The 26,500-nt window shown below is 37.4% G+C and overlaps 1 protein-coding gene across 2 annotated transcripts; it reads right to left on the bottom strand.

Moving 5' to 3' along the window:
• Positions 1–467: 467 nt before the first annotated feature.
• On the bottom strand, positions 468–26,500 carry LOC121422979 (sodium/glucose cotransporter 4-like). 2 transcript variants are annotated; one of them, XM_041618231.1, is made up of 13 exons: positions 26,155–26,500; positions 23,502–23,573; positions 17,332–17,436; positions 12,949–13,113; positions 11,260–11,446; positions 9,153–9,361; positions 7,076–7,211; positions 6,304–6,411; positions 5,402–5,597; positions 3,282–3,672; positions 2,830–2,934; positions 1,636–1,723; positions 468–860 (listed from the first exon to the last, which is right to left on the bottom strand). In XM_041618231.1, exons 1-13 carry the CDS (start codon positions 26,233–26,235, stop codon positions 634–636), a joined length of 2,070 nt encoding a protein of 689 aa, XP_041474165.1. In that variant the 5' UTR covers positions 26,236–26,500; the 3' UTR covers positions 468–633. The 2 variants fall into 2 exon arrangements, with proteins under 2 accessions (XP_041474165.1, XP_041474166.1); XM_041618232.1 differs by lacking the exon at positions 6,304–6,411.

Raw genomic sequence — 26,500 nt, 5'->3', positions numbered from 1 at the left:
GTTTCGGGAGAGCCCTAAAAACATATTTATTTTCAAGGCTTTAATAATAATATGGTTTTTAGTCTGGATCTGGATGTGTGTCATCGTTTCATCTCTGCACCCATGTTTTTGAAAGGTGGATGCAGAGAGGAAAGCACTCACATACGTCCAGATCTGGACTTGGTTATGTACCCCATGTTATATTCCTGCTGATACATGTATTGTAATAATTGAATCATTTACTTATTCTTGTACATGTATATATGCTCTGTTTAATCATAATTTGTAAAGCACATAGAGAACTAGACCAGTTATTATGCGCTTAATAAGTATCCTCTATTATTATTATTATTATCTTTATCATAACACCAATATCACCATTATCATCATAAGCATCCTATTTATCACCACCGACACTCCCATCATCAACATCCTTATCATCATCATTACGACCACCAGCGCCATCATCATATCATTACCATCACCATCAACATTTTCATCATCACAGCTATCACCATCATCAGTATTTTCATTTATGTTGGCACTTACCCCCCCCCCTTGGTTATCACACATTCTTGAACAATGTCATTTATTATACCATATACTCTTCCTGTAAATTTACTTTGCATACAGTAATAAACGATTATCATATTATCACGCATAATACGCATACAGAAAGATATCGAGCCCGAGTACAAGTACTGCAATAGAGTTTAGGATATACCTATCTCTTCTATCCTGGATCACTTTGTTCATCTGCCTTGTCTCGCGTTGGCGTACCTCTTCGTCAGTCAGGGCGCCCCCTTGAGACGAGAGTCCACAGAACCAGTTCCATCCGCGGCGCCATCGGCTCATCTCACTGTTCTCAATGAGGGGAGACTCTACAGGAGGTACAAAATTAGTATGAGATTGTGTTCATTCATGAAATGAACAGAAGATAAATATGAATTACCAATTTCAGATAAGACTTTCAAAATACTTCATTAATTGTAAACAATTTAAGTAAAAATTCTTCAACTGTAATTTATCAGAATTGATATTAAATGTATTTGAATATCATTACTATAAACTGTTCTGCTCTAATGTTAGATATTTCTTCATCATAATTATTTGAAATAGTTAAGCAATGTTAATGACCACAAACAGTAATAACAAGATAGGAGTAAAACAATAAGTTGTAGTATCAGTAGTAGTATCAGTAGTAGTAGTAGTAGTGGTAGCAGTAGTAATAGTTGTAGTAGTAGTAGTAGTAGTAGTAGTAGTAGTAGTAGTAGTAGTAGTAGAAGTAGTAGAAGTAGTAGTAGTAGTAGAAGTAGTAGTATGGTAGTAGGTAGTAGTATAGTTGTAGTAGAAGTAGTAGTAGTAGTAGAAGTGGTAGTAGTAGAAGTGGTAGTAGTAGAAGTAGTAGTAGTAGAAGTAGTGGTAGTAGTAGTAGCAATAGTAGTAGTAGTAGTAGTAGTAGTAGTAGTAGTAGTAGTAGTAGTAGTAGTAGTAGTAGTAGTAGTAGTAGTAGTAGTAGTAGTAGTAGTAGTAGTAGTAGTAGTAGTAGTAGTAGTAGTAGTAAAAGTGGAAGTGTTGGTAATGGTAAGAGTAATATCAGAAGTTGTAGTATATATCAACATTACAGTGTAACCATTCCACATCCTTCTTTCTCACCTTCATCAGATTTCTCAGCTTCCTGATCAGATAGCACTGTGCCATCAATTGAAGATTCCATTTCATCCTCTCGTAACAGGTTCTTTTCCTGGTCAAAGGTCAAAGATATCACAATCAATAACGAGGATGTATGACTACATACATGCATCTCCTACACAACCTGTATTCTGAACTCTGAAGTTGTGGTCTAAGCAAGGAAAGGTCAATTGGAAGTAATTTTGTAACAGTGTGGGTTTAATTTATCAGCTTATTCGGCACTTATATCAGTGACAACTTTCATGTTATACTGCTAAAATAGTTTCATTCAATATCAAAGCATGAAGAAAGAGCACTGTACACATACATATACAATGTATATATTATTACCCTGGTCATCAGACCCGCACACAAGGCATGCACATTCTCCACTTCCTGGGGAGCATTCTAACAAGAGGTTCCATATTCAGGTACATACATTTTCTTTCTAAATATCAGTTTTTTGCATCCTGTAAGTTTGGCACAGAAATTCTCCTTTCTCCCTATCTGCACCTACCAAATTATATTTCCCTTATTGCTTTTTTTTCTAGATATTTCAAACGACATACATTAAATCTGTGCACACATACGAGGGGGTTCAAGTAACATATTGTTCTCGATTGAATGTGAGAGCATCAGTGAAGGAACATAGAGCAAGCTTTCAATCTACTACCATATTATAACCATCATGACCACTATTGCACTGGACCTGCTGGAACAAGAGCTTAAGTAGCTAACATGGGCAAATAGAACATCATCATCGTCATTATTGTCATCATCATCATCATCACCATCATCATCATCGTCCTCCTCATCATCATTATCATCATCATCATCATTATTAGCATCATCATCATCATTATCATCATCCTCCTCCTCCTCCTCCTCCTCATCATCACCATCATCATAATCCTCCTCCTCATACTCATCATCATCATCCTCCTCATCATCCTCACCATCACCATCATCATCATCCTCCTCCTCATACTCATCATCATCATCATCATCATCAGCATCATCATCATTGCCATCACCACCATCATCCTCCCCCTCATCCTCATCATCATCATCATCATCCATATTATTAGTATTAGCACTATGATTATCATTACAATTATCATTATCATCATTACCATCACCATCATAATTATTATTATCATAATTTTTATTGTAACTTACCTCTTCTTTAACTTTACAAGATCCTTGCCTTGACTCTTCTCTTAGACTCACTTCATCTTGATGCTCTTCTCTACTGAAGCGGGTCCAGAATGTCAAACGATACAACTACATTACAGAAACAAAAACATGGTGATTAATTGAAACAAAGCCATTCACAACTTTATATCTATTCACATCATATTGCATGATAGTGAAATTTGTTTTAAAAAATACATGTATATCTAAATATTGACAAGGAGAATGCAGTATACATGCTATCCTGTTTAGCCTCCCCCTCCATTTTTAATATTTGATAAAACATGTGAGAAAGAACCAAAATTGAAACAAGTGGAATTTATGGTCACAGATTCTATGATTACCGGTGAAAAATATATCTATTTCCGTAGTCAAAACCACGAAATGGTTATGATAATGAATTATAATTGATGGGATATTGATGTTTATATACTCACATATTGGGAAGGGATCCGCTCTGTAAAAAGGCTGATGATTATCACCCATGATATCGTCCATATGAAGAGCATCATGGCAAAATACATATAGTTCACAAGGATCGCTGCTACAAACGGGGGTCGACTGTCCACTTCCCCACACAAGGGCTCTGGAAAAGCCACAACCAAACTTATCCTGATGACGCCCAGAACCAAACCCAGCAATAACCCCCAGAATGCACCCTGTTCCGTGGTGCCTTCCCACAATACAGCTGACAGGAAGACGGCCGTGATAGAGGGCGCTAGATAGGCCATGACCTGCTGGATGTAAACAAACAATTGTCCGCTGGGATTGTTTTGAACGACAGGTACCCAGAGGATACTGATTATGATGATAAGAGCGACAAATAACCTGTGAGAAAACAGAATAAAAAGAAGCTGCAATTGAGTGATAATAATAATAGCTATTTCTTTTTTATATACCGCTTTTCCCATAATGGCCCAAAGCGCTTTACAGCATATAATTACCCCAGCCATCGGATTCTTGCATGCACGCGTACAATGTATGCATCTTCTCCACACCTAGGGAGCATTCCAACAAGAGTTACAAGACTCAATTGCTAGGCATTCTACATAGGCGTTGCATCCTATGGGGTACCCATTTAGCACCTGAGTCGAGAAAGGTGGATTAACGCCTTGCCAAAGGACTCTAGACCGTGGTGGGATTCGAACGCACGACCCTCTGTTTTCAAGGTGAGAGTCAGAACCACTACACCAAGGCTCTTCCACAATTATATAGTGCCATCCATCTAGAAATTATCTATTCCGAAGCACACTTTTTATTACCCACATTTTAGCTTAAGATGCTTTTTCTAGTGTTGTAAATTCATGGGATTAATCCTGAGGGGGGGGGGCACTCAGTACATAATGCATAGTGGGTATGTGCCGCGGAGGGGACCCCCATTTTTACACTCAAATTTCCGTTCCAAGGCATAGCATTTTTGCCTTGTTGAGAAAAAGAACAAAGAAAGCCGCTCCAAGGCATAGCATTTTCTTCTTATCGAGAAAAAAGAAGAGAGAAATCCGCTCCAAAGCATCGCATATTTTTCGTTACGCCGCTCCGATCGCATTGAATGAGCTGCAATTTTGGTGAAAAGCGGCCGCAGAGCTCCACCGGCGGAGGCCGCGCTATCTGCATCATGCACGCATGACCGTTCCATAGGGATGCATACGCACTCACACGCTGGCGATCCGTTCCAAGGACCCCCGCTTTACAAACATTTGTCGTTCCGAAGCCGTTCCGAGGACCCTCCTTTTTACAACAAGCCCGCTCCAAGGCCCCCGTTTTTTTGTCTCGCCCGCGGCACACCCCCACCACTTTTTTGGTCGAATGCCCCCCCCCCCCCGGGATTAATCCTGCAAAGTACCCATGAGTGCAGCACAATGTGGACCAGTTTCTTACCATCTACTTAACATTATGACATGAATGAAAATAGGGGGTTCCTATATATGTTCCTATTAGTGGATCAAGGTAATGGTGAAAGAGATGCATGCCCCCCTACTCTGATAATCACCAATATAGCCAAATCTAAAATAGTGTCATCTTCACCCCCTGTATATATTCAAATGTGTTTGTGCTCCCATTCTATATAAAAATCCTGGATCTACTACAGGTTATGGATGGCACAGTAACTTCTACTTAAAATCAGTTCTTAATTCCCAAATAAAGAAATTAATGAAGATAATTAAGACAATATGATTCCACTCAGAGTGTCTCTATACATGAAAACAGTACATTTCCTTTTGCAACATATGGGTATACAGTAATCAATTACACACATTATTGCTGTCCATATAAAACTATTAGGAAATATCCAATTATGTACATGTAAGGGGAATCTGCCAGAGTCAAAAAAATTTGAGACAACAGAAATCTGTTCGAAATTCAATTAAGAACAGGTATTAAGTTATGCATAATCTAGTCTAAAAAGCTGCTTCAACTCAGCCAATATTTGACTAATGATAGAGGTTGATTCACATAGTTTCCAAGATATTTCAATAAGAAAGTAAAAAAAAGAAGATAGAAACACAAATGTGATGTGGACAAAGTTTTATAAAAAACTAAATCACAACAAATTTACCTCCCAACAATCATCAACTCCAATTCATGCTTCCGAGCGATCTCTCTTGGAAGTTGGCCCATCTCCCGGTCACCTGGTATCTTGCGGATCCACCTCCACAGGTCCATGGTGAAAATGGTGGAGCTGCTATTGAAGGTGGAGGTCAAAGAACTCATGAGGGCGCTCAGTATAACAGCGGACAGTAAACCATGGGCCCCTGTGATATTTGGGAGAGTTTGTGAAGACATTTAGTAATGAGCAAAAGTAAAACAATGAAATCTAAACTGAAAATAATTTCACACCACATGAATGTACACTATATTGATTTATTGAGGAACGATAATGCTGCATCCTTTTTTTCCTCCTACTCTCTCTCCATCCTCCCCTCCATCTCTTTCCTCCTTCTTCTTCTCCTCCTCCTCCTCTCTCCTCCTTCGTCTTCTTCTCCTCATTCTTCTCTCTCATACTTCTCCTTCTCCTCCTCCTTCTTCTCCTTCACCTTCTTCTTCCTCTTCTTCTCCTTCTTCTTCTTCTTCTTCTCCTCATTCTTCTCTCTCCTACTTCTCCTCCTCCTTCTTCTCCTTCACCTTCTTCTTCCTCTTCTCTTACTTCTTCTTCTTCTTCTCCTTCTTCTTCTCTTCCTCCATACCCCTCTCCTCCTCCTCCATCTCCTTCTCATCCATCTCCTTCTAATCTTTCTTCACTTTCCTTTTTTTCCTTCTTCCATAAAAGTACATTCATTTTGACACTTCATGCGCAAAAAGGTCTGCTGTCCCAGGAACACACAAAAAGGAAGTGAAGCAATAAACAAATGGGAGCAACTAAAAGCTATCACACAAGTACCAAAACAACATCTATCACTTCATATTTCCGCATGATTTAGTTTTCTTCTATTTCATCAGGTGATCTCAACTGTAACTTACCTTCGGGCAGGAGTTCAGGGTCAAATACAAGAAGAGGAAAGGCAAGATTTGAACAACTGGTTTTCGAACCACATATTTCTTCACAATTTTCCACACATGCAACAATATCTGAAATAAAAGCACCAAAAATGACACACACAAGATCACTACAATAATCTGAAAGTATGTTCATGTTTCATTTCATTGCAATTATTTTAGGTTTCAGATGTTTTACTAAAAATGATGATTTTTCTTTTTTGGGGGGGAATAATGTGTTAAAATGTAGGATTAAAAAACATCAAACGAACAACAAAAGTAAAACTATGCACATGGATTGCTAACCATTGTACAACTACAACAAGAATCACATAAATAAACTAAAATTTTATAAATTAACAACAGTACATGCATAAAACATAAAAGCAAGAGCGATTCTGCAATAAATCTTAATGAATCACAGCAAAGCAGAAACAATATTGTCCTTGAACACCAAGGAAAATATACATTACCAACAGATAAGATATATGAACATAAGCATGGGATCTGGAAGTGGATGGCACAGGAGGAAAGGGAGACCAAATATTGCAAGGAAAGATATGGTAAAGAAGGAAAAGAGTAAGGTTGGTCTGAACGAGGAGGATGCTCACTGCAGAAAGAAGTGGAGAGAGGGACTGTAATCATAGTGTGAGAGTCAGCAATCCTGAAAAATGCTGACTGAGATACACTGATGATGGTAGTGACAATGGAATACCACAGCACTGTCAGAAAAAAACATGCACAAGTAATTATTTACCTGTGTAAAATATTCGAGCAATCATTCCTGGCATGACAATCAAAAAGAGAGGTAAGGTCTTGAGGAAGCCTGCCAACAATGTTGCACCTTGGCCATGTGAGAGATTCTTGGCTGATAAGGCTCTTTGGACAATAACCTGCAGATATATAGAGACAAAACTGGAATCTCATTTACTTTTGCAAACATCGATTATCTTATTTCCTAGATCCTAGATCCAAGACCAAAAAAGTTTGATTCTTTCATCCTAACTATGGCATAATTTCCTTCAGCAAGAAACTCATCCACATTGTGCTGCACTCAACCCAGGTGAGGTATATGGGTACCTGGTAGGAAGAAATTCTTTGAATGCTTGAGCGCCTAGGCAGCTCAGCTAAAGCAGGGGTAATAATAGCAAGGCCTGCTGGGAGAATAGCTTTCGGAACTGAAGTGGCTACCCTAGGTAAAATAATATACCTGTATTATTATTATTATTATTAACTACATGTATATTATATATTCACCAAAATCAACAGTGAAAGTCATTAGGATCAGATACTGACTTCGCATCTATTAATGACGCAAAGCATTATACATGCACATACATGACGTAAGCCTACATGTATGAAACTGTAACATATCTACCATCAATTTTAATCCTGATTGCTGTGTTAGATCAGATAAATACTAGATTTCATGATAATGATTGAAGGGAACGTGTGTGTCTGCTCAAAACAATATTTCAATAGATGCATTTGCACATAATCAGAAAAAAGAGAAAAAGTAATGAAAAGCAAGATATAGTAACAAGTTAAACTGACCATATATCTGAGAAGCAAACTTAGGTTCTAAATTGCAGATCACAATTTATTTTAATGAACACACACCTTGTATGTTTTTAGACTGATACCCTTCCACTTCCAACATAAATATGACAAATAATGCACAGTCTCTATTTCAATGCAGACTGCTGTCCATTGCTGCCATCATATCAATGAAGTAAAATCCATACAATGCTTTGATATATTATCCCACTCCAGCCCACATGCTTATAAAGGAGAATCCAGTAACTAGTCATTTTAATTCACTGGGTTCTTATCCCACCGCGACCACTGCCACCAAGTTAATGAGGGAGAATCCACTAACTAGTCATTTCAATGCAATTGGTTTTTATCCCCCTGCTGCCTCCATTTTAATGAAGGAGAATCCACTAACTAGTCATTTCAATGCAATGGGTTTGTATCCCACCCTTGCCACCAAGTTAATGAAGGAGAATCCACTAACTAGTCATTTCAATGCTATGGGTTTCAATCCCACCACTGCCCCTATGATAACAAAGAAGAATCCACGAACTAGTCATTTCAATGCAATGGGTTCTATCCCACTGCTGCCACCATGTTAATGAAGGAGAATCCACTAACTAGTCATTTCAATGCAATGGGTTTGTATCCCACCCTTGCCACCAAGTTAATGAAGGAGAATCCACTAACTAGTCATTTCAATGCAATGGGTTTGTATCCCACCCTTGCCACCAAGTTAATGAAGGAGAATCCACTAACTAGTCATTTCAATGCTATGGGTTTCAATCCCACCACTGCCCCTATGATAACAAAGAAGAATCCACTAACTAGTCATTTCAATGCAATGGGTTCCTTTCCCACTGCTGCCACTGTGTTAATGAGAGAGAATCCACTAACTTGTCATTTTACTGCAGTGGGTTCCATTCCCACCGCTGCCACCATGTTAATGAAGGAGAATTCACTAACTAGTCATTTCAATGCTATGAATTCTATCCTACTGATGCCACCATGAAATCCACTAACTAGCAATTTCAGAGCAATGACTTCCTATCCGACCACATGTCAATAATAGGGGAATTAGCAAGGAAAATGAAGTGCATGGGCACCCACTGCCATTGCTTTTATCACCTTTGGTTAATACTATTGCTGCAACATGTACGTAGATTTTATGTAAAAGCATGCTGGTGTATGGCGTTTTGCTCCTTCTTGAGGCAAGAAATTCTCTCATCCTTTGAGGATACAAGATTCCTGTTACAGTAAACATCTACTACAGCTATGAAGCTATTTCGTTTTTTACTTACCTGGTCTGTTGCCCAGTACCAGAGTGCTACAAAATTCTGACCAAACATGAATCCAGGCCAGGGCGTATCCGAGCCGACGGGCGCCCTCAGCATGTGGAAGAAATCCTCCCTGGGCATCCCACAAGAATCGTTGCGATAGAGTGTCTCATTAGGAATAGCTTCTGCATAGAGTGGTTCAAGCATGGCATACCCTCCAATCTTCTGAAAGCCTGAGGGAAGAAATCAAAAGAAGATATCGAAGTCAATCAAAAATTTGCCACATCAAAGTCTACAGAAATCACTTTGATCTTATCGCATTCGTCAACCAAGCTTATTCCAATATATCTATTTGACTTATACTAGTGTGACAAACCATGGCATCTATGACCTTTTGACTGTCAATTTACATTAGTTTATCATCAATCCCATATGCATACATGAACCAATTTTTTTTAAACTTAGTTGATGAAAACAGGGAAGAGATACAACCTGAAAACAGATGCCTCAGGCACATATCTATGAAATAAAACTTTATTAAACTCTTCATGCATTACGTTCGCATTATTGCACATCCGTAGGCGTGTTTTGTTCGCATTTTTGCACAACCACACATTTCCCATACACGTCCCCTGTCCCATTGTTTTTCGAACAATTGCATGCCCTGGAGCGTGCCTAACTACAATGTATAGCCTGGCGTTTTTGTATACCTTACAATGTGTACCGATCGATCGCGCGTGCGACATTAGTTTAGCGTTCGACGGATTATTGCAGTTTACAAATTACAGAAACGTTGAGTTTTCCCCAAAAATCAATATATCCTGATCACAGCCAGGAAGTTCATTGAAAAAGGAGAGGAGAAAATCAATAAAACCCTCCTCACAAACAATACCATGGCCAGGTTTATTGTTAGGAGTCTGTGACTAACCCTAACCCTATTAGGAGAAAGCATATAGAAAATATAATTTACTATACATTTTTCCATAATATATCCAATAAATTCATATATGATAAGAAAGCCCAGGAAACACTCTACAAGTTTGCTACACAACATTTCCTTTCAAAATGATCAGATAAAAATTTATGACACTTTAAATAAAAGAGTGTATTATACTGCGTAGAGGGGATCACTGCTAAAATAGTGCAACACACAGGGGGTTTTCAGGTGAACGCATGAAGAGTTAAACAGTAATGAATGAAGGTAACAAAATATATATCCTGTACATTGAAGATAGTCAACATTTAAAGAAACCTCATTTTCTCTACTTATATCATCTCTTGCTCAATTATCTGTGGTAAAAAAAACCCCATTATTTTGGTCTGGAATCAAAATAACTAAATCCATTGCAATAAAGGTCAAACATGCCATCCAGGGGCCGCGGAAGGATTTTGAAAGCGGGAGGGCTGAGCCGAAAGTGGGGGGCTGAGCATGCAAAAAATCATAATCAGAAGGTCACTTTTATGAATTGTACATGGTTTTGGAAAAAAGTGTGGGGGGCGGACCCCTGCCATCTATTAGAAAGCAAATGTCTTGTACAACCCTGTTCATAAAAAACACCTGTCTACACATGCCACTTCTTATATTTCCTTTGGATTGTTTCAAAATGCAGGTGAAAGGGATGTGTCACAGCATCTGGGTGGTTTAATGATAATAATAATAATAATGTAGGGTATTTATATTGCGCACATAACCACCTTGAAAGATGCTCAAGGGGCTCCTATATTACCCAGCTAAGCTAGACAATCAGAGCGCACACAGCTTTTTAAGGAATTACTTGCTACCGGTACCCATTTACCTCACCTGGGTTGAGTGCAGCACATTGTGGATCAGTTTCTTGCTGAAGGAAATTACGCCATGGCTGGGATTTGAACCCAAGACCCTTTGACCAACATTTGACAAGTAATTTCTATGCTTAATCCCTATTCCTTGATAACAAGAATTGGCATTTCATAAATAGGACCAAGGAGTTCTCCCTGATAAGACAAAGTGATCTCTTTGATATTAGGAAATAAATTCTTAATATCAAGAATTTAATTTAGTATTTTACATGGAGAATGCCTACAATAGCATGCACTGGCTAAAACCTCGGGTACGACAGATCCCATTTACTAAACTACATGTCGTTCATACTTGCAATACACAGCCACACGGCCCCGCCGATCATGATACTGGTCTGAAGGGTCTCTGTGTATATGACCGCCACAAGACCACCAGTCACGGTATAGATGGCTGTTATCCCCAGAAGACCAAAGATAGCAGGATAGAGGTCCCATCCTAAGGCTTGCTGGATGAACAAGGCTCCTGAAAACAAGTCGACCTGATGACCACACACAAGATATGAACATATTTCACTTGATAAGACAGTTCAAAATACAAAAATGTAAGAACATCATACCTATCACAAAAATAGATTTTAGGATGTGCCTTTTCATCTATTGCTCCATGCCTTTAGAACTTCTTCCCTAAGTGTAAAATTGTCAGCATTGAGCATATTACATCATGCCCCAATAATTCAATGATTTCAGCAAATGTGTATTATAATTAATTTTAATAATTGATAACCCTATGCCTTTAAATGTTTACAACAGAAATATGGTACAATATATATACTTTAGATCATCATATACAATCAGGCTATTCCATATTTGATTCAACTATCAAAGAAGGGCCCAATATTTTATCACAGAATGACGCTGTAACTGGTGTGTGAAAAGTGACACCATGGTGTCCCTTGAGGGCCACATACTTACACCCTAAAGATTGACCATAACACCACAGAGTGTAAAAGTAATACCCAACTGTGTCATAACGCCCAGAGGAGTTGAACTAACACCAGAAATTTAACACCATAGTAAAATGACTGGTGCGGTTGTTTATGTAGACCTATCAACACCACATGTCTAACTGTATATTCAAGAGTGAAGGAATGGTGGCAGCGGTGGGATAATGAAACCCTTATAGAACACTTAGATATATCAAATCAAATTTTTTATTCAATGGGCTTATCACTTTCAGACCACTCAAATGTGAAACAATATGTGTTTGTGGAATGGTTCTATGAACAACACTAAATCCCATCACTTCCTGAGACTTGACATCATTTAATCTAATCTTATATGATCTTATATGTATATATATACATTTTCTTCTTCTGTTAATTGCTCCGAAGCACCTCGAGCATCAAATTAAGATGGAAAGTGCATGACAAAATTTTGAGATGTAGGCTATGTATGCATCATTATTATATGATCTTACCCAATCTTCAACCCTATGAATAACTCTTAAATCCCATCACTTTCTGAGACTTGACATCATCTCACATCTAATCTAATCTAATCTTATCATGTCTGATCTAATCCAATCTATGACCCTAAATCCCATCACTTTCTGAGACTTGACATCATCTCACATCTAATCTAATCTAATCTTATCATGTCTGATCTAATCCAATCTATGACCCTAAATCCCATCACTTTCTGAGACTTGACATCATCTCACATCTAATCTAATCTAATCTTATCATGTCTGATCTAATCCAATCTATGACCCTAAATCCCATCACTTTCTGAGACTTGACATCATCTCACATCTAATCTAATCTAATCTTATCATGTCTGATCTAATCCAATCTATGACCCTAAATCCCATCACTTTCTGAGACTTGACATCATCTCATCTAATCTAATCTTATCATGTCTGATCTAATCCAATCTATGACCCTAAATCCCATCACTTTCTGAGACTTGACATCATCTCATCTAATCTAATCTTATCATGTCTGATCTAATCCAATCTATGACCCTAAATCAAATCACTTACCGAGATTTTAGTAAAGATGTAGATGACGAGCGAGAGAATGGCAAGGTACATCCTGATGCGAGTGCTTCTAAACCTCTTCTGGAGATACTCTGGCATTGTATAAACACCGCTGGCGAGGTACACGGGTAGAAAGATCCATCCAAGGAGCTGTAGCATTACCAGCGCCTGAAGAATGATGGGATACCATAATGATGACAATAATAGACCGGTTCGCAATCACATTTTCTGCCCATGGGCAGGAAAAGGTCATTTGAGATAAACCATCAAGGTGGTTTTCGATTTCACTGACATGCACATTTGTTTTTTGATGATTATCCATATAGTGCTTTTAAAATATTCTTTTCATCACATGTGTTTAGAGAATCATTAGTATTTAACTATAGACAAATAATACTAGTCAATGTGCCAAAATCAGAGAATACAACCAATGATTTTCAAATTTGTTCACTAGCCAAGTGCTATTCTAGTCACATGGTCCATGCCATGTCCTTCTTTGTAGAATTTGAATACCACAGGAAGATATGTTGGGAAGGTCAACCTTTTGCAACATCTCGATTTGAAAGTGTTTAGTGCTCATCCTAATGAAAATGGGAAAGGTCAAATTTGAGAAAAGTTGATCATGAACTCACTTTGAATCAGCTATTATATGATGCAGAGCCAGATACAGGCAGATACAAGGGACATGACCCACTCCATATTCTGAGATTCATTCCATGTACATTAAATGAGCTAAATGTTAAGTTTTAAAAATGACACTTTTTTAAACCACCCTCTATTTTAAAATCCTGGATCCATGACTGTATGATGAGAATTTATATGATGGGAATAATTTAGTGTAAATAATCACCTCCAAATAGTGTGAGTTTTGGACCATAAATGGGTAATAATGGTAATTTGGTAAGAACAAGCATTTTCGTTACAAGCACCAAAAACCATCACAAAAATAATATCTGAGAATCAAATATTTTGTACTTGCCTATTTTACTATGCTGCTATACATGTATATGCACTTATTTAATAGAAAAGATATCCTGTGATTTGTGACATGAGTATCCAACATGTTTTGTAATGTACATGTAAGTCTACATGGTATGCATAAATGACCTGTCTAAAGCCCCTTTCACAATTGGTGTTGCGACTGATTACAACCGTTGCGATTCTGTGCAACATATATTGTGACCAAAGGTAAATTGCCAATTTGTCCACTGCCAACTCGTCCAATCACCACATGGTCTACCTTCATTAAGTCTAATGCCATTCCGTCCATCAGCATTCCGTCTATCAACCATTTGGTCCAACAACAATTTGGCCCAATCATCACTTCCTCTAATCACCAGTTCGTCATTTACCATTTCATCTAATAACCAGTTGGTCTAATACCCATACTTTTCTTTCACTTTGCACGATTAACACTCTAGTTTAATTAGACCAAATAGTAAGACTAAATGGCTATTGGACCAATTGGTTATTGGATGGAATGGCATTAGACTAAACGAAAGAAGACCGTGTGGTAAGTGGACGGACTGATGGTAGACTAAATGATAGAAGACGAGTTGGCAATTGGACGAATTGGCATTAGAATTGGAAATAAACCTGACCAAATGATCGCAAACTATTGCATGAGCAATCGTGAAAGCCCCTTAAATTGTGATTCGGGGTTCTGCTTTTAATACCCAGCAATGGCTATTAAAAGAATAGAAATTCATCATTGGGTTTTAGTGAACAAAGAAAATATATCCACCACAATGGTTCAGCTTCAACAGTTACAAATATAGTTACACCACTGAGTTGCAGTCTTTCTGTTTTAAGAGTCATTTGGCTAAGTATTCTTATTACCGGTTGGGTAAGTGTTTGAGAAATAAACAATAGAACTAAAAAAACACAAACATAAATGACAAAATTAGAGCTCATGCAATCAAATGTTGAAATCAATTGTAAAGAAAAACAATATTTAGGATCCTATTAAAGATATGACGGAATGAGAGCTTTTGAGAGCACAACAAAAAGTTGAAGTCGTATTTACTTTCATTGAAATATAAAGTTAAAAAAATATTAATGATCCTATAAAACAGAGAAGAGCAAAGTTCATATCATTACAGCATGGAAGGGAAATAAATCTGAACAACTGAAAGGTTTGGAATCCATTGATTTATGAGGTAATAATAAAATTATTACTTTATCACAGCACACAAGAGTATACTGTAACAGTCCCAGGATATGAAATGCATTCTTTTAGATACAAAGCTCCGTCAGTTTGGAACTCTCTGCCATCAGATACAACTTATATAAAAAGTATAATAGTAATAATACCAACATGCTTATATAGCGCATATCACTGCCAAATGTGTCCCTATGTGCTTTATTGGATATTATTACCCTGGCTTTAGCCTCACAGCCTTTTACAGCGCGCGATGGCATTTCAAGGAATAAATTCCTGCCAGGTACCCATTCACCTCACCTGGGTTGAGTGCAGCACAATGTGGATGAATTTCTTGCCAAAGGAAATTACACAATGGCTAGGATTCGAACCCACGACCCTGTTTCAGAGTCCAAAGACTAATCCACTGGGCCACAACTTCCTTAAACTTAAAATATATAACTTCCAATAATTTTCACCCCCCCTCTGCTTTTCATTCTCTCCTACCCTTTTCATGTATGTTTGTTCAAAGGTCGCTTGGTGACGCAATTCATTTTTTATTTACTGAATATTTATTGAATTTGTTCTCCGCTTTTATTAATTGATCAAATCTTATGTTATTAAGGGAGCTGTCTTGACAAGACCTTTATGGGGTTTTTTTACCCCTATACATAATTTCAATACTTTTTCTATAATAATATGCATGCACATACTATTGAATTACTTTATTTTTTCTTGAATTGCATGTTTTTATCCAATAGGTTGTAAAATGTTTTTAATATTGGAATTTAATGAAGTTAGACTGACCTGAACAATAACTTTAAAGTGTGAACAATGATGAAAAATAAACATTCCACAGTGATGTTCCCAAGTTCTTCTCATATTTCTATTTTTGATGTTTTTTGCTGTTTTTATGGCTTCAAACTACTGTCATTTTTAATTCCTTCTTTTTGAACTGATATGTGGTGTTGGCTGTCAAGATAAATCCTCTAGTGTTTTGCTGTACATCAGCCATTTTTTATTTTCAATCATGCAATTTCATCTGCATCATTGTATTTTGATTACCATATTTACTATTGATGTAACTTATTAAAACAGAATGGAATAAAATCAAATTGAATTGAATTTATATTCATGGAATCATTTGAAATATGATAATAAATAATATGTTTTTCCGCATGAAATGTACAAAGTTCAAGAAAATCGAGCTGTATAAGAGAACTAAACAACAGCATATTGTACCCTCTTAACAAAAGGCATCTACGTTAAATATTTCATTTCAATAGATTTATATAATGCTTCAATGAACTATATCTGCTCTACTGTTTGAGCAAAGTACATGAGGTATTCTTACATGGAATGAATAACATGATGCATTACAAGAGAGAGAGAGAGAGAGAGCGAGGGTGTGTCTGTATGTGAGAATATGTCTGAGAATGTGTGAAAAACCTTGTAAATATTGTGTTATTCTATTACATGGGTGGGTGGTCTTTATGGAGTTTGTGTAAAAGAAAAGTTGGGGCTCCAGAAATTTTCATTTGATTTATGCACATTTTGATTATTGATATTCATCAAAGTTGTTCAGTATATCATTCTGGAGCCCCCCCCCCTCCTTTCCTCCCAACAGGAACACAATACCAGTTCAAGTTCATATTTTTTTTTCGTTACTAATAACATATATATATTGTTTCTAACTTTGTTTAAATATATATATATTTAAACAAGGTTAGAAACAATCTCATAGAAATTTTGAGAATAGGCTTTCTGTTTTTAATTGATGTCTTTACATGATCTGCACAAATCTTATCTTTTTCAGGACATAGACCGATAAAACAGAAAGAGTAATTGATATTATCAACATATTGTAGATGCTGAAAGTAACTGTTTCTAAGATGATTTCAATTTGAAATGTCCATAACAATTTAGGCCCACATAAATAAAGATCTCCTACTTGTAAAATTTTATACAACATATAAATCCTTATACAGTTTCCTCACCTGAGGCCATTTCATAAAGCAATTTGTAAATTAAGAGTGACTTTAAGAATGACTGGTGATTCGTTCTTGTGGTAAAAGATATTTATCAATAAATGTTCATTGGTGATTATTTAGTGCATAAAGGTTCACCAGTCACTCTTATAGCTGCTCTTAACTTCGAACAGCTTTATGAAACACCCACTTGGATTGACTCTTCCACTATTGGTCAATCAATCGATTGACCATCGATATTAATAAATATCTACTTACATTGAGTTCAAAAGCTGCAATGGCTATACCAGCATAGGCTCCAGATCCAGCTAGACCAATGAAGTGTTCACTGCCAATATTACTAGCAAACAAGGAGGCACCAACCTAACAGTAAAGGATCATAGAAAAAAAAATCAATCAATTGTTTCAATCAGAAATCAATTCTGAACATTTTACATCATCATTATTGCTCTCACAGGGAGGTGGGAGATTTAGGGTGTGTTTATGCTTCCATTGCAAGGACAGAATCAGCGATTTCAAACGACGATTCAAAACGCTGATCGTAAACGTGGTTCTGGGAGTGCTGTTTATGCTCAACTTTTCAGAGCAAATCATGATCTCCAGCTGGCTTCGCATCGTAAAGCGAGGTCAAATTGGGCGCGCCTTTTTTCGAAAGTTTTTTTTTCCAATTGTTGTTATTACGTAGAGATTACATGGAGCAATACGACTGTATTTGCCCGCGGATTTTCATCTCACCGGAAGCATGTATCAAATGACGTCATTTAAACACGTTTACAATCGTGGTTCTGTTTATACTTCCCCAAAAAGCCTGATTCTGGTCAAACAACGTTTACAAACGCACCTTTTTGTGAGTTTACGATCGGCATTTTGAAACAGCGTTTAAATGAAAGTAAGCATGGACGCAACCGTGTTTTGGACTAATCACGTTTGGAAACGCTGATTCTGGCCTGAAAAGTGGAAGCATAAACACGGCCTAAAAGACACTGATATTACAAGTTGGACGTAATGTTTATTGACAAAGCATGTATGTAGGTTCATCTTTAGTGTTACCAGGCATGAAATATGCAAAGCAGTCATTGCACGGAGTGATATATAATAAGCAGACACATAAATTTCAAGGAGGCAAGTGACAAGGGAACATAGATTATGAACAGGAGCATCCCCCCCCTTTTTCTTCAAAGTGTTGTGTCGGCTGGGGCGGATGACGAGGATACATCGTTTTTTACAACACTGTTCCACCCCAATAGAGGGCTCTTTTACTATTGCTACATTTTGGTTCTCTCTTTCGTCAAAACACAGGGGTGGGTGTGGCAGATGAAGAGGGATACATCTTTTGTTCCACCCTGATAAAGGGCTCTTTTATTATTTTTACCCATATGTAAAAAGGGTTGATTTTCACAGCTGGTCAACGGACAGTGAAAATGGTTATCAAAACTGCCAAAGTCAGGGGAAAGGTTACTATGGATACTGTACATGAAAAGGGTATATATTTCACAATTTACACTGTTATAAAAAAAGAATACTTTGAGGCATAATTCATGTTGGGGGAAAACATGGCAAATATTTGTTAAAACTACCCTGACTCGACATCTAAAGGGTGATAGACCTACTTATTTAGGGTCAATTACAATTGCATATACTCTACTGTGCTTGATACTTGAAGATAAATTCCAGTTTTGGTAATGATCTCAAAAAGACTTTTTACAGAATCTAATATAATGACCTCCCAAGTTTCTGTTTGTATAAATAAAAAATATGTGCCAAAGGATTCTGGAAGAAATTGTGTAATTGCTAAGAAATAAGCAAAAAAAGCGTGGATTCGGTCACTTCCGTCTGGTCTTTATTCCAGCAATAATAATACACTGTCACACGTGTGCCTATCTGTGTTGGTGATCTTCAGTGTGAACATTATATAGTGTATATTTCAAGATTTCACAAAGTTCACTTTATGTAACTACCAGATCTAGATCCTCGATGATATACTGACAATTAAGTCTGGTTTTACAGACTTTCTCATTAAATCAGTGTTTACTGCAACTACTGGCATTTCTCTTTAAAGTCCATGTACTTGTAAGCATGATAAAGTCCACCTTGTAATGGTAGCCCCCCCCCCCCTTCTCTATTTTTATACAAACATGTCAGTTATAAACCACAAAAATTGATATACAGAACAGGTGGAAAATCTCGTTATGACAGTATACGTTTTTAATAATAGAGTATTGAAATTTATCCTTGATTTTAAATTGCCCTTAACTCTTTGTATACCAGTAAACACTCGGCCCAATTTCCACTGTTTAAAAGCTCTATAAAATGTATAGGCCCTAAATCCTAGCCATGGCGTGTTTTTCTTTAGCAAGAAATTTATCCACACTGTTTAACTCGACCCAGGTGAGGTAAATGGATACCGGCAGGAAGTAATTCCTTAAAAAAGCTGTCGCACCAGAATCGGTAGACTAGCTTAGCCAGGGCAATACAGGAGGGCCTTGAGCACCTAGCAAGGTGGATACGTGCACTATATTATTACATGTAACTATAAATAAGTTTGTATCCTAATTCCCTAGTATACATTGTCCTGTAGATCACAGACCTTGCATAATTCATTAGTTCTTGTGAAAATGTAGAAAGGTCTTTGTTACTTCATCGGTTTTGAATATATACAGGCTCAGAGCGGAGTGATTTCCACCGGGAGGGGGGGGGCACTCAGTATATAATGCATAGTGGGTATGTGCCGCAGAGGGGACCCCCATTTTTACACTCAAATTTTTGTTCCAAGGCATAGCATTTTTGACTTATTGAGAAAAAGAACAAAGAAAGCCACTCCAAGGCATAGCATTTTCTTCTTATCGAGAAAGAAAGAAGAAAGAAATCCGCTCCAAAGCTTCGCATATTTTTCGTTACGCCGTTCCGGTCGCATTGATCTGCTGCAATGAGCTTCATTTTTGGTGAAAAGCGGACGCGAGCTGCATCATGCACGCATGCCCGTTCCATGGGGATGCATACTCACTTGGCGATCCGTTCCAAGGACCCCCGTTTTCACAAACATTTGTAGTTCCGAAACCCGTTCCGAGGACCCTCCTTTTTACAATAAGCCTGCTCCAAGGCCCCCATTTTTTGTCTCGCCCGTGGCACACCCCTACCACTTTTTGGGTCAAGTGCCACCCCCCCCCCCCCCCGGGGCTTTCCACCCCATTTCAATTTTGTCAAGTAATAAAAGGAAGAGCACATAGCTGCCGACATATATGTTACATCATTCTTGCCACAACTGAGTTCTGGTTTCTGTTAAAGCTTAGTCTTGATCAGTTGAACGAAAACCATTTTCTGCCACAAAAAATAGTATTCACGGGTAGTGTTTCACTTATCATGGTTCTCATTTGATTACCAGCTTGGAAACCTCTATTGTGCATATTTTTTATGCACATTCTTGATTTGTACTATTCAGGACAACTGATGCAATGATAGAGCAAATATATGTTTAGACTTATCATTGTCCTCATAATGGTGACTTTGTGTACCAGGGAAGTGTGCTACAAAGAGTTAAGTGTGACATGCTTGGCTGCTTGGCCGGTTGGCCCAGTGCTCACACATAATATTTAACGCTGGATGTCAGACTATATGCAACGCAACAGTGAGCATTCCCTGATCATTTATTTGAACAACGCAGTGAAACGTTTTATAGGCCCCTAGGGTGTACGCAACTAGAAATTTACTGCTCCGTGGGACTCTAAGTCACTTACACTTAAAGAGAAATTCCAGTTGTTGCAGTTAACACTGATTTAATGAGAAAGTCTTAAAACAAGTCTTAATTGTCAGTATATCATCGAGGATCTAGATCTGGTACCCGGGGGGGGGGCACTCAGTATATAACGCGTAGTGGGTATGTGCCGCAGAGGGGACCCCCATTTTTACACTCAAATTTCCGTTCCAAGGCATAGCATTTTTGCCTTGTTGAGAAAAAGAACAAAGAAAGCCGCTCCAAGGCATAGCATTTTCTTCTTATCAAGAAAAAAGAAGAGAGAAATCCGCTCCAAAGCTTCGCACATTTTTCGTTACGCCGCTCCGATCGCGTTGAATGAGCTGCAATTTTGGTGAAAAGCGGCCGCAAGATAGTCCTAGACACTGTTCTCATTATAATACTGGTTTTATACTGGAAACTGGTTCAGGAAACCAGTTTGGAAGATTGTTTTGCTAGCATTCCCATTACCTGAAGTGGTTTTTAAACCACTTCAGGTAAAGTGGTGTTGTCGCTCTGGAAACACTGTCAGTGGGTTGACATGTTTCACATGAAATTTGAAACTGAAGCGTAGGCATTCCTCATATAGCGTGTGGTGTAGCAGGTGCGAAGATCGCTTCCCAAACAACGGCTGTCCTCACTTGCGCTAAAGCAAGTTTAACAAGGCAAAGCGATCTTCTATTTCATCGCGAGGTGGTTTTCTGGACCAGTTTGGAAGATCGCTTGGACCGTTCTCATTATATGTTTAGCTAGTTTCTACTACACTAGTTTTAGGAAGGTAGTGAAAATGGCATCATAGAGAGCTGCTGACATTCAAGATTTACAACAAGGGGAAGCAACACACTTTTCAAAAAAAAATCAAAATAAAAAAAGGTTATTACAGGGGCGGTTTTTTTTGCACCATTAAGACAACACTTTTGATGACCCTTTGTCCCCTCCCCCCGCCTGATATTAACATTTTTGGACTGCCTTACTGTATCACTGTAAATTTGGGATGGACTTAGATTAACATTACTATATTCCTTTTTACAATTAAAAAAGGGATCATACATACATGTATTTCAAATACTAGATCACCTATTACCTACTACAAACACAATGATTAAGTTAAAAGATCAATTTCAATTATCATTATCAAAACAAACTAGAAATATGACGTGTCCAAAGGACACAGATGCCCCCGCTTAACTTGATCAGAAAATCATTCAATATGATTGAACTTAATATCGTGTAGAAAACAATAATGAACAAATTTAGACCTTTGAACCAACCCACATATATGAAATGAGCTGTGACCGTTGACCTTTGACCTACAGACTCCCAATTCAAACTCAGCCTGTAGTTTGGTGTCATCTACCTACACACCAAATTTTTATAAATCCATTAAATATTTTTCGAGTTATTTCGCGGAAACCAACTTGCATATTTAATGAGCTGTGACCTTTGACCTGCGAACTCCAAATTCGAACTTAGCCTGTATTTTGGTGTCATCTACTTTCACACCAAAAATTTAGTAAATCCATTGAATATTTTTTTAGTTAGTGCATGGAAACCAAGTCGGGGGACGGACCGACAGGATCAACACTTAATGCCTCCTCCGGACTTCGTCTGTGGGGGCCAAAAATGACGTAGATTATCATACAAATTATTGGTAGTATTCCACCCAGTGGAGATCGGTTAGCTACAAGGGAAGAGTGGAATCAATGTAACCTAAAACATCCTTCCATGAAGCTAACTGAGGCACTCATGGCATTGGAATACTAGGAAAATATACCTGTAGCTATGTGTAACATGAAAATGGCAAAATTAAATTTATACAACACCTTTATAAAGAAATTGGATACTAAAGATGAAAAAATATCATGATATTCAAAATCTATTCAATATAAAGCAAAATGAAATATTTAGAATTAAAGGACAAGTCCACCCAACAAAAAGTTGATTTGTAAAAAAGAGGAGAAAAATCCAACAAGCATAACACTGAAAATTTCATCAAATTTGGTTGTAAAATAAAAAAAAAGTTAAAAGCTTAATTTCACAAAATAGTAATATGCACATCCAGGGCTCCGTAACACAAAGATTAGGGATGAATAGCAAATATGAGAGAACACTTCTGATTGGTTCCTGGTCAGTATTTGAATGAATTGCGCGTGTAATGTTGATCTTGATTGGTCAGTTCATTTAGCGATTGATTGCTTATCTTTGTGTTACGGAGCCCTGGTCAGTATGCAAATGAGGAGACTGATGATGTCATCCACTCAGTGTTTATTTTGTATTTCATTATATGAAATATGAAACATTCTAATTTCTCCTCATTGTCAAGTGAAACTAAGATTAATTCTTCCCTGACAAGTGGAATTAGCATTGTTTGAATACTACTATATACATATATATATATGGTTCAGTCAGGTTGATCATTATTGTCAATTATTGTCAATTGAAATACTGTGTAATTCAAATAATAACAAAGAAAAGAAATAGTGAGGGACATCATCAATTGTCTCATTTGCATGCCACTGAATTGTGCATATAACTATTTTGTGAAAAGTAAGCGTGCATTGTAACTTTAAAATGTCATAACTTTCTTATTTTTCATCAGATTTTGATAAAATTTTCAGTGTTATATGCTTCTTTGACTTTGATTTTTCTATATTGTTTCATTTTTCTGGGGGTGAACTTAACCTTTAATTTTACTTACGGGAAGCCAAAGCATAGATCCTCCTGCCAAGAAATACCCTTCTGCTGTGCTCCTGTTGGACTTCCATAGTGACTGATGAACACAAAAAAAAAAAGAACAATATAACAAAATAAGGGGCGGATCCAGGGCTTTTCAAAGGGGGGCACATTTTGCCGAGGAAAATTCGACAAGAAAAAAAAAATGTCTCCAACCAAAAATGAAGAAGATTTCACCCACAAAAAAAATTTAACAAGCAAAAAAGCTTCCACAAGGGGGGAGGGGGTATACTTGTGTTTTAACAGCATTTTTACACTACAAATTTTAATTGTGCCTCTCAAAAGGGGGTGCAAGGCCCAGCTGTGCCCCCCCCCCCCGATCTGCCAGTGAATAAAATGCTAAATCCTGGATAATAAACGTGTCTGAGTTGTCTAAAAAGATTAATTATCATTCATCAGGGGAAGGGAGGTCCAGTGGGATACAGGCACCCCCCCCCCATTCAGGGGTTTAATTTTGGTGGATAAATGCAACTTAAGTCATAATGCAAAGAGAAGAATTTAGAGAAAAACAAAAACAAGGAATTTAATTTTTGGTGCAACATAATAGTGTATTAAAACTATAGTTCAGGACAAAAATACTGGTAGCCAATAAAAAAAGAAATTGCTATCGTGAAGATCAGAATGCGGTTTATAAGAAAAGTTTGTTCAATCATGACTGGAATAGGGGTGGAATAAACGTTGGGCTATTCACGTCTTTAAAAGGCTATATCTCAGATCATTCCACATGAACGCAACTCATTTACTAGATAAAAATGATACCATTGTTTAGAAATTCAAGTGAAAAGTGGATCGATCAAGTTGACCCAAAATGCCAAGTCATCATCTGACGAAAAAATAATTGTATTCTTTATCTGAATGGCAATCTAGATGATTCTAGGGCACGTTTGGTTAGTACCAGGTCAGCAAAAAATCACCGCACTGGCCCTGTTAAACTTGCTGGTAGTACTCCAGATGAAACAAAAATTGAGTATGCTTGACACCAGTAAAAAAATTGACAATTTCATTTTAAGACCATAAAACCCCAGAGAATTGGGATTATACGTAATGATTTGGAAGAATGGTGTTTAATAAGCCTGAACTCCATAATTTTACAAATCATGCAAAATATTTTCCCTCAAACAGCCCCCCTCCCTGGGACCCCCCCCAAAAAAAAAAAATAGTTATCAGCTTTCATGCATGTTTTAAAAAGTTGAGGCCTTTTACTAGAGGTATGATTTACATTTTATTTAAAGAGGGCGCAAAATAAACAACACTATGTTGATGTGTTGTCTGTCATTGTCTGTGCATTATAAATAGCAAGTCATAAAATATACAAGTTGAAGTTGTCAGTGATACAGATCATAAATTAGCCAACAATATTATTTATATATATACAGAAACTATACATTTTGAGAGGGAATTACTTGTTTAGCAACTTGGTGATTCTTGTGAATTATCAATAACAAAATGGAACAAGTGGTCTAAAAAAATAACCATCATTTTGCTTATAGTACAGTGGTGCACTTTATACTATAGAGTGAAAATAAAATTCTCAATTTGGATGGCTTCTGAATAACAATTGACAAAATTGTGGTCAAATTCAGCAAATAAATAATTTAATTTACAGCATGAGCAAAGTATTACCATGATGGCATGACCAACTGATAATAGAACCTGTTGGATCAGCTAGTCTTCACAACGGGTATATATGTTCCTTATCATAGTTAATAATCAAAGGTTACATTTTTACCTCTTTGGTATATACCACTGAGTACTTCTGGGTGCATATGCAGTGGTGCACTGATGCTAAAATTAAAAAGTTAGTGAACCTCTTCAGAAAATGATCATATTCCAAGTGTTCAAGCTCTGCCATATTTGAGATATTTGATTAAAAAGTCAGGTGATTATATTACATTCAAAGAAGTCTGTTTCTCTGGGCTCGCCAAACACATATACACTTGGCATGAAAGTGTGCATTTTTTGGTTGGTTCACTAACTTTTTAGCACCACTGTATTCATATTGCTTTTAGTGATGCAACAATTAATCCATGCTGATAAAAAACAATTATGTTTGGTTCGTCTGTGTATTGAATTGGGTTATTAGGCCCAAATCAAATATTACATGGTCTTTATTTAGACAGAGGGCCTATTTTACAGCAAATAAATATATATCATGTATATGTCTCATGATCATCAAAATAAAATTAAGTATTTATATAAAACAATCACTACATGCATAATCATTCCAGTTTTTGTCATTGTTAGTAGAGAAACTTGTTCATGATCTTCAGGCCTTCTCCATGCACCCCCCCCCCCCAAAAAAAATCATACTGCATAAAAATGTTTTCCAAATCACAACTTCTCATACTTCAAAATTAACTGAAAATTGAAATGACATTATAGATAGTACATGATGTATACATGAATATATAGGCCTAGCCGCCTGTATAGGCCCGGTCCTAGGGCTAGGCTAGGCATATTACAACATTATACCTTTAAATAGCACTCATCCTACGAACGAGGTTTTGGTACTGGTGGTACCTCGTTCGTAGGATGAGTGCTGGTACCGATTGTTTGAAACTTGTTTACATTTTTACAATAATACGAACTTTCGACTCTCGTCGAATAATTGTACTCACCGCAATACCAATGGTTAAGATTGCGAAGAAATAAAGGACGAGGACTACGACGTCCCATGGTAAAAGTCTTGATTGCTCCATGGTAGTTATAATATCCTAAAGTAAAATATTAGTCTATTCACTCTCACTAACATTCACTGGCTTCCAGCTTGATCCCCGGTAGTGAATACGTACCTGAAGCATTTGTATAGCAACGCAATGCAGGGCGCGGGCGGCGCAGTGCTGCGACCATAGACCGACATCATGTGCACAAATCTTTACTCCCAAAACCAGACTTTTTCGTCCTTCCCCTTGAGCTCACCGTTCGTCTGCTACGAGTAGGGGGTGCGGCTGTGGAGGTACATGC

The sequence above is a fragment of the Lytechinus variegatus genome, chromosome 10 (genome assembly GCF_018143015.1).
Source record: "Lytechinus variegatus isolate NC3 chromosome 10, Lvar_3.0, whole genome shotgun sequence".
In the NCBI taxonomy this organism is placed as follows: domain Eukaryota; kingdom Metazoa; phylum Echinodermata; class Echinoidea; order Temnopleuroida; family Toxopneustidae; genus Lytechinus; species Lytechinus variegatus.
This window is presented reverse-complemented; position numbering and strand designations above follow the sequence as displayed.

Coding starts and splice junctions, on each gene's coding strand:
- LOC121422979 (XM_041618231.1), bottom strand. CDS start 26,235: ATGGAGCAATCAAGACTTTTACCATGGGACGTCGTAGTCCTCGTCCTT. Junction 3,673..5,401: donor GAGTTGATGATTGTTGGGAG/GTAAATTTGTTG, acceptor GTTTTCTCACAG/GTTATTTGTCGCTCTTATCA. Junction 1,724..2,829: donor CTTGTAAAGTTAAAGAAGAG/GTAAGTTACAAT, acceptor ACCTTTGACCAG/GAAAAGAACCTGTTACGAGA.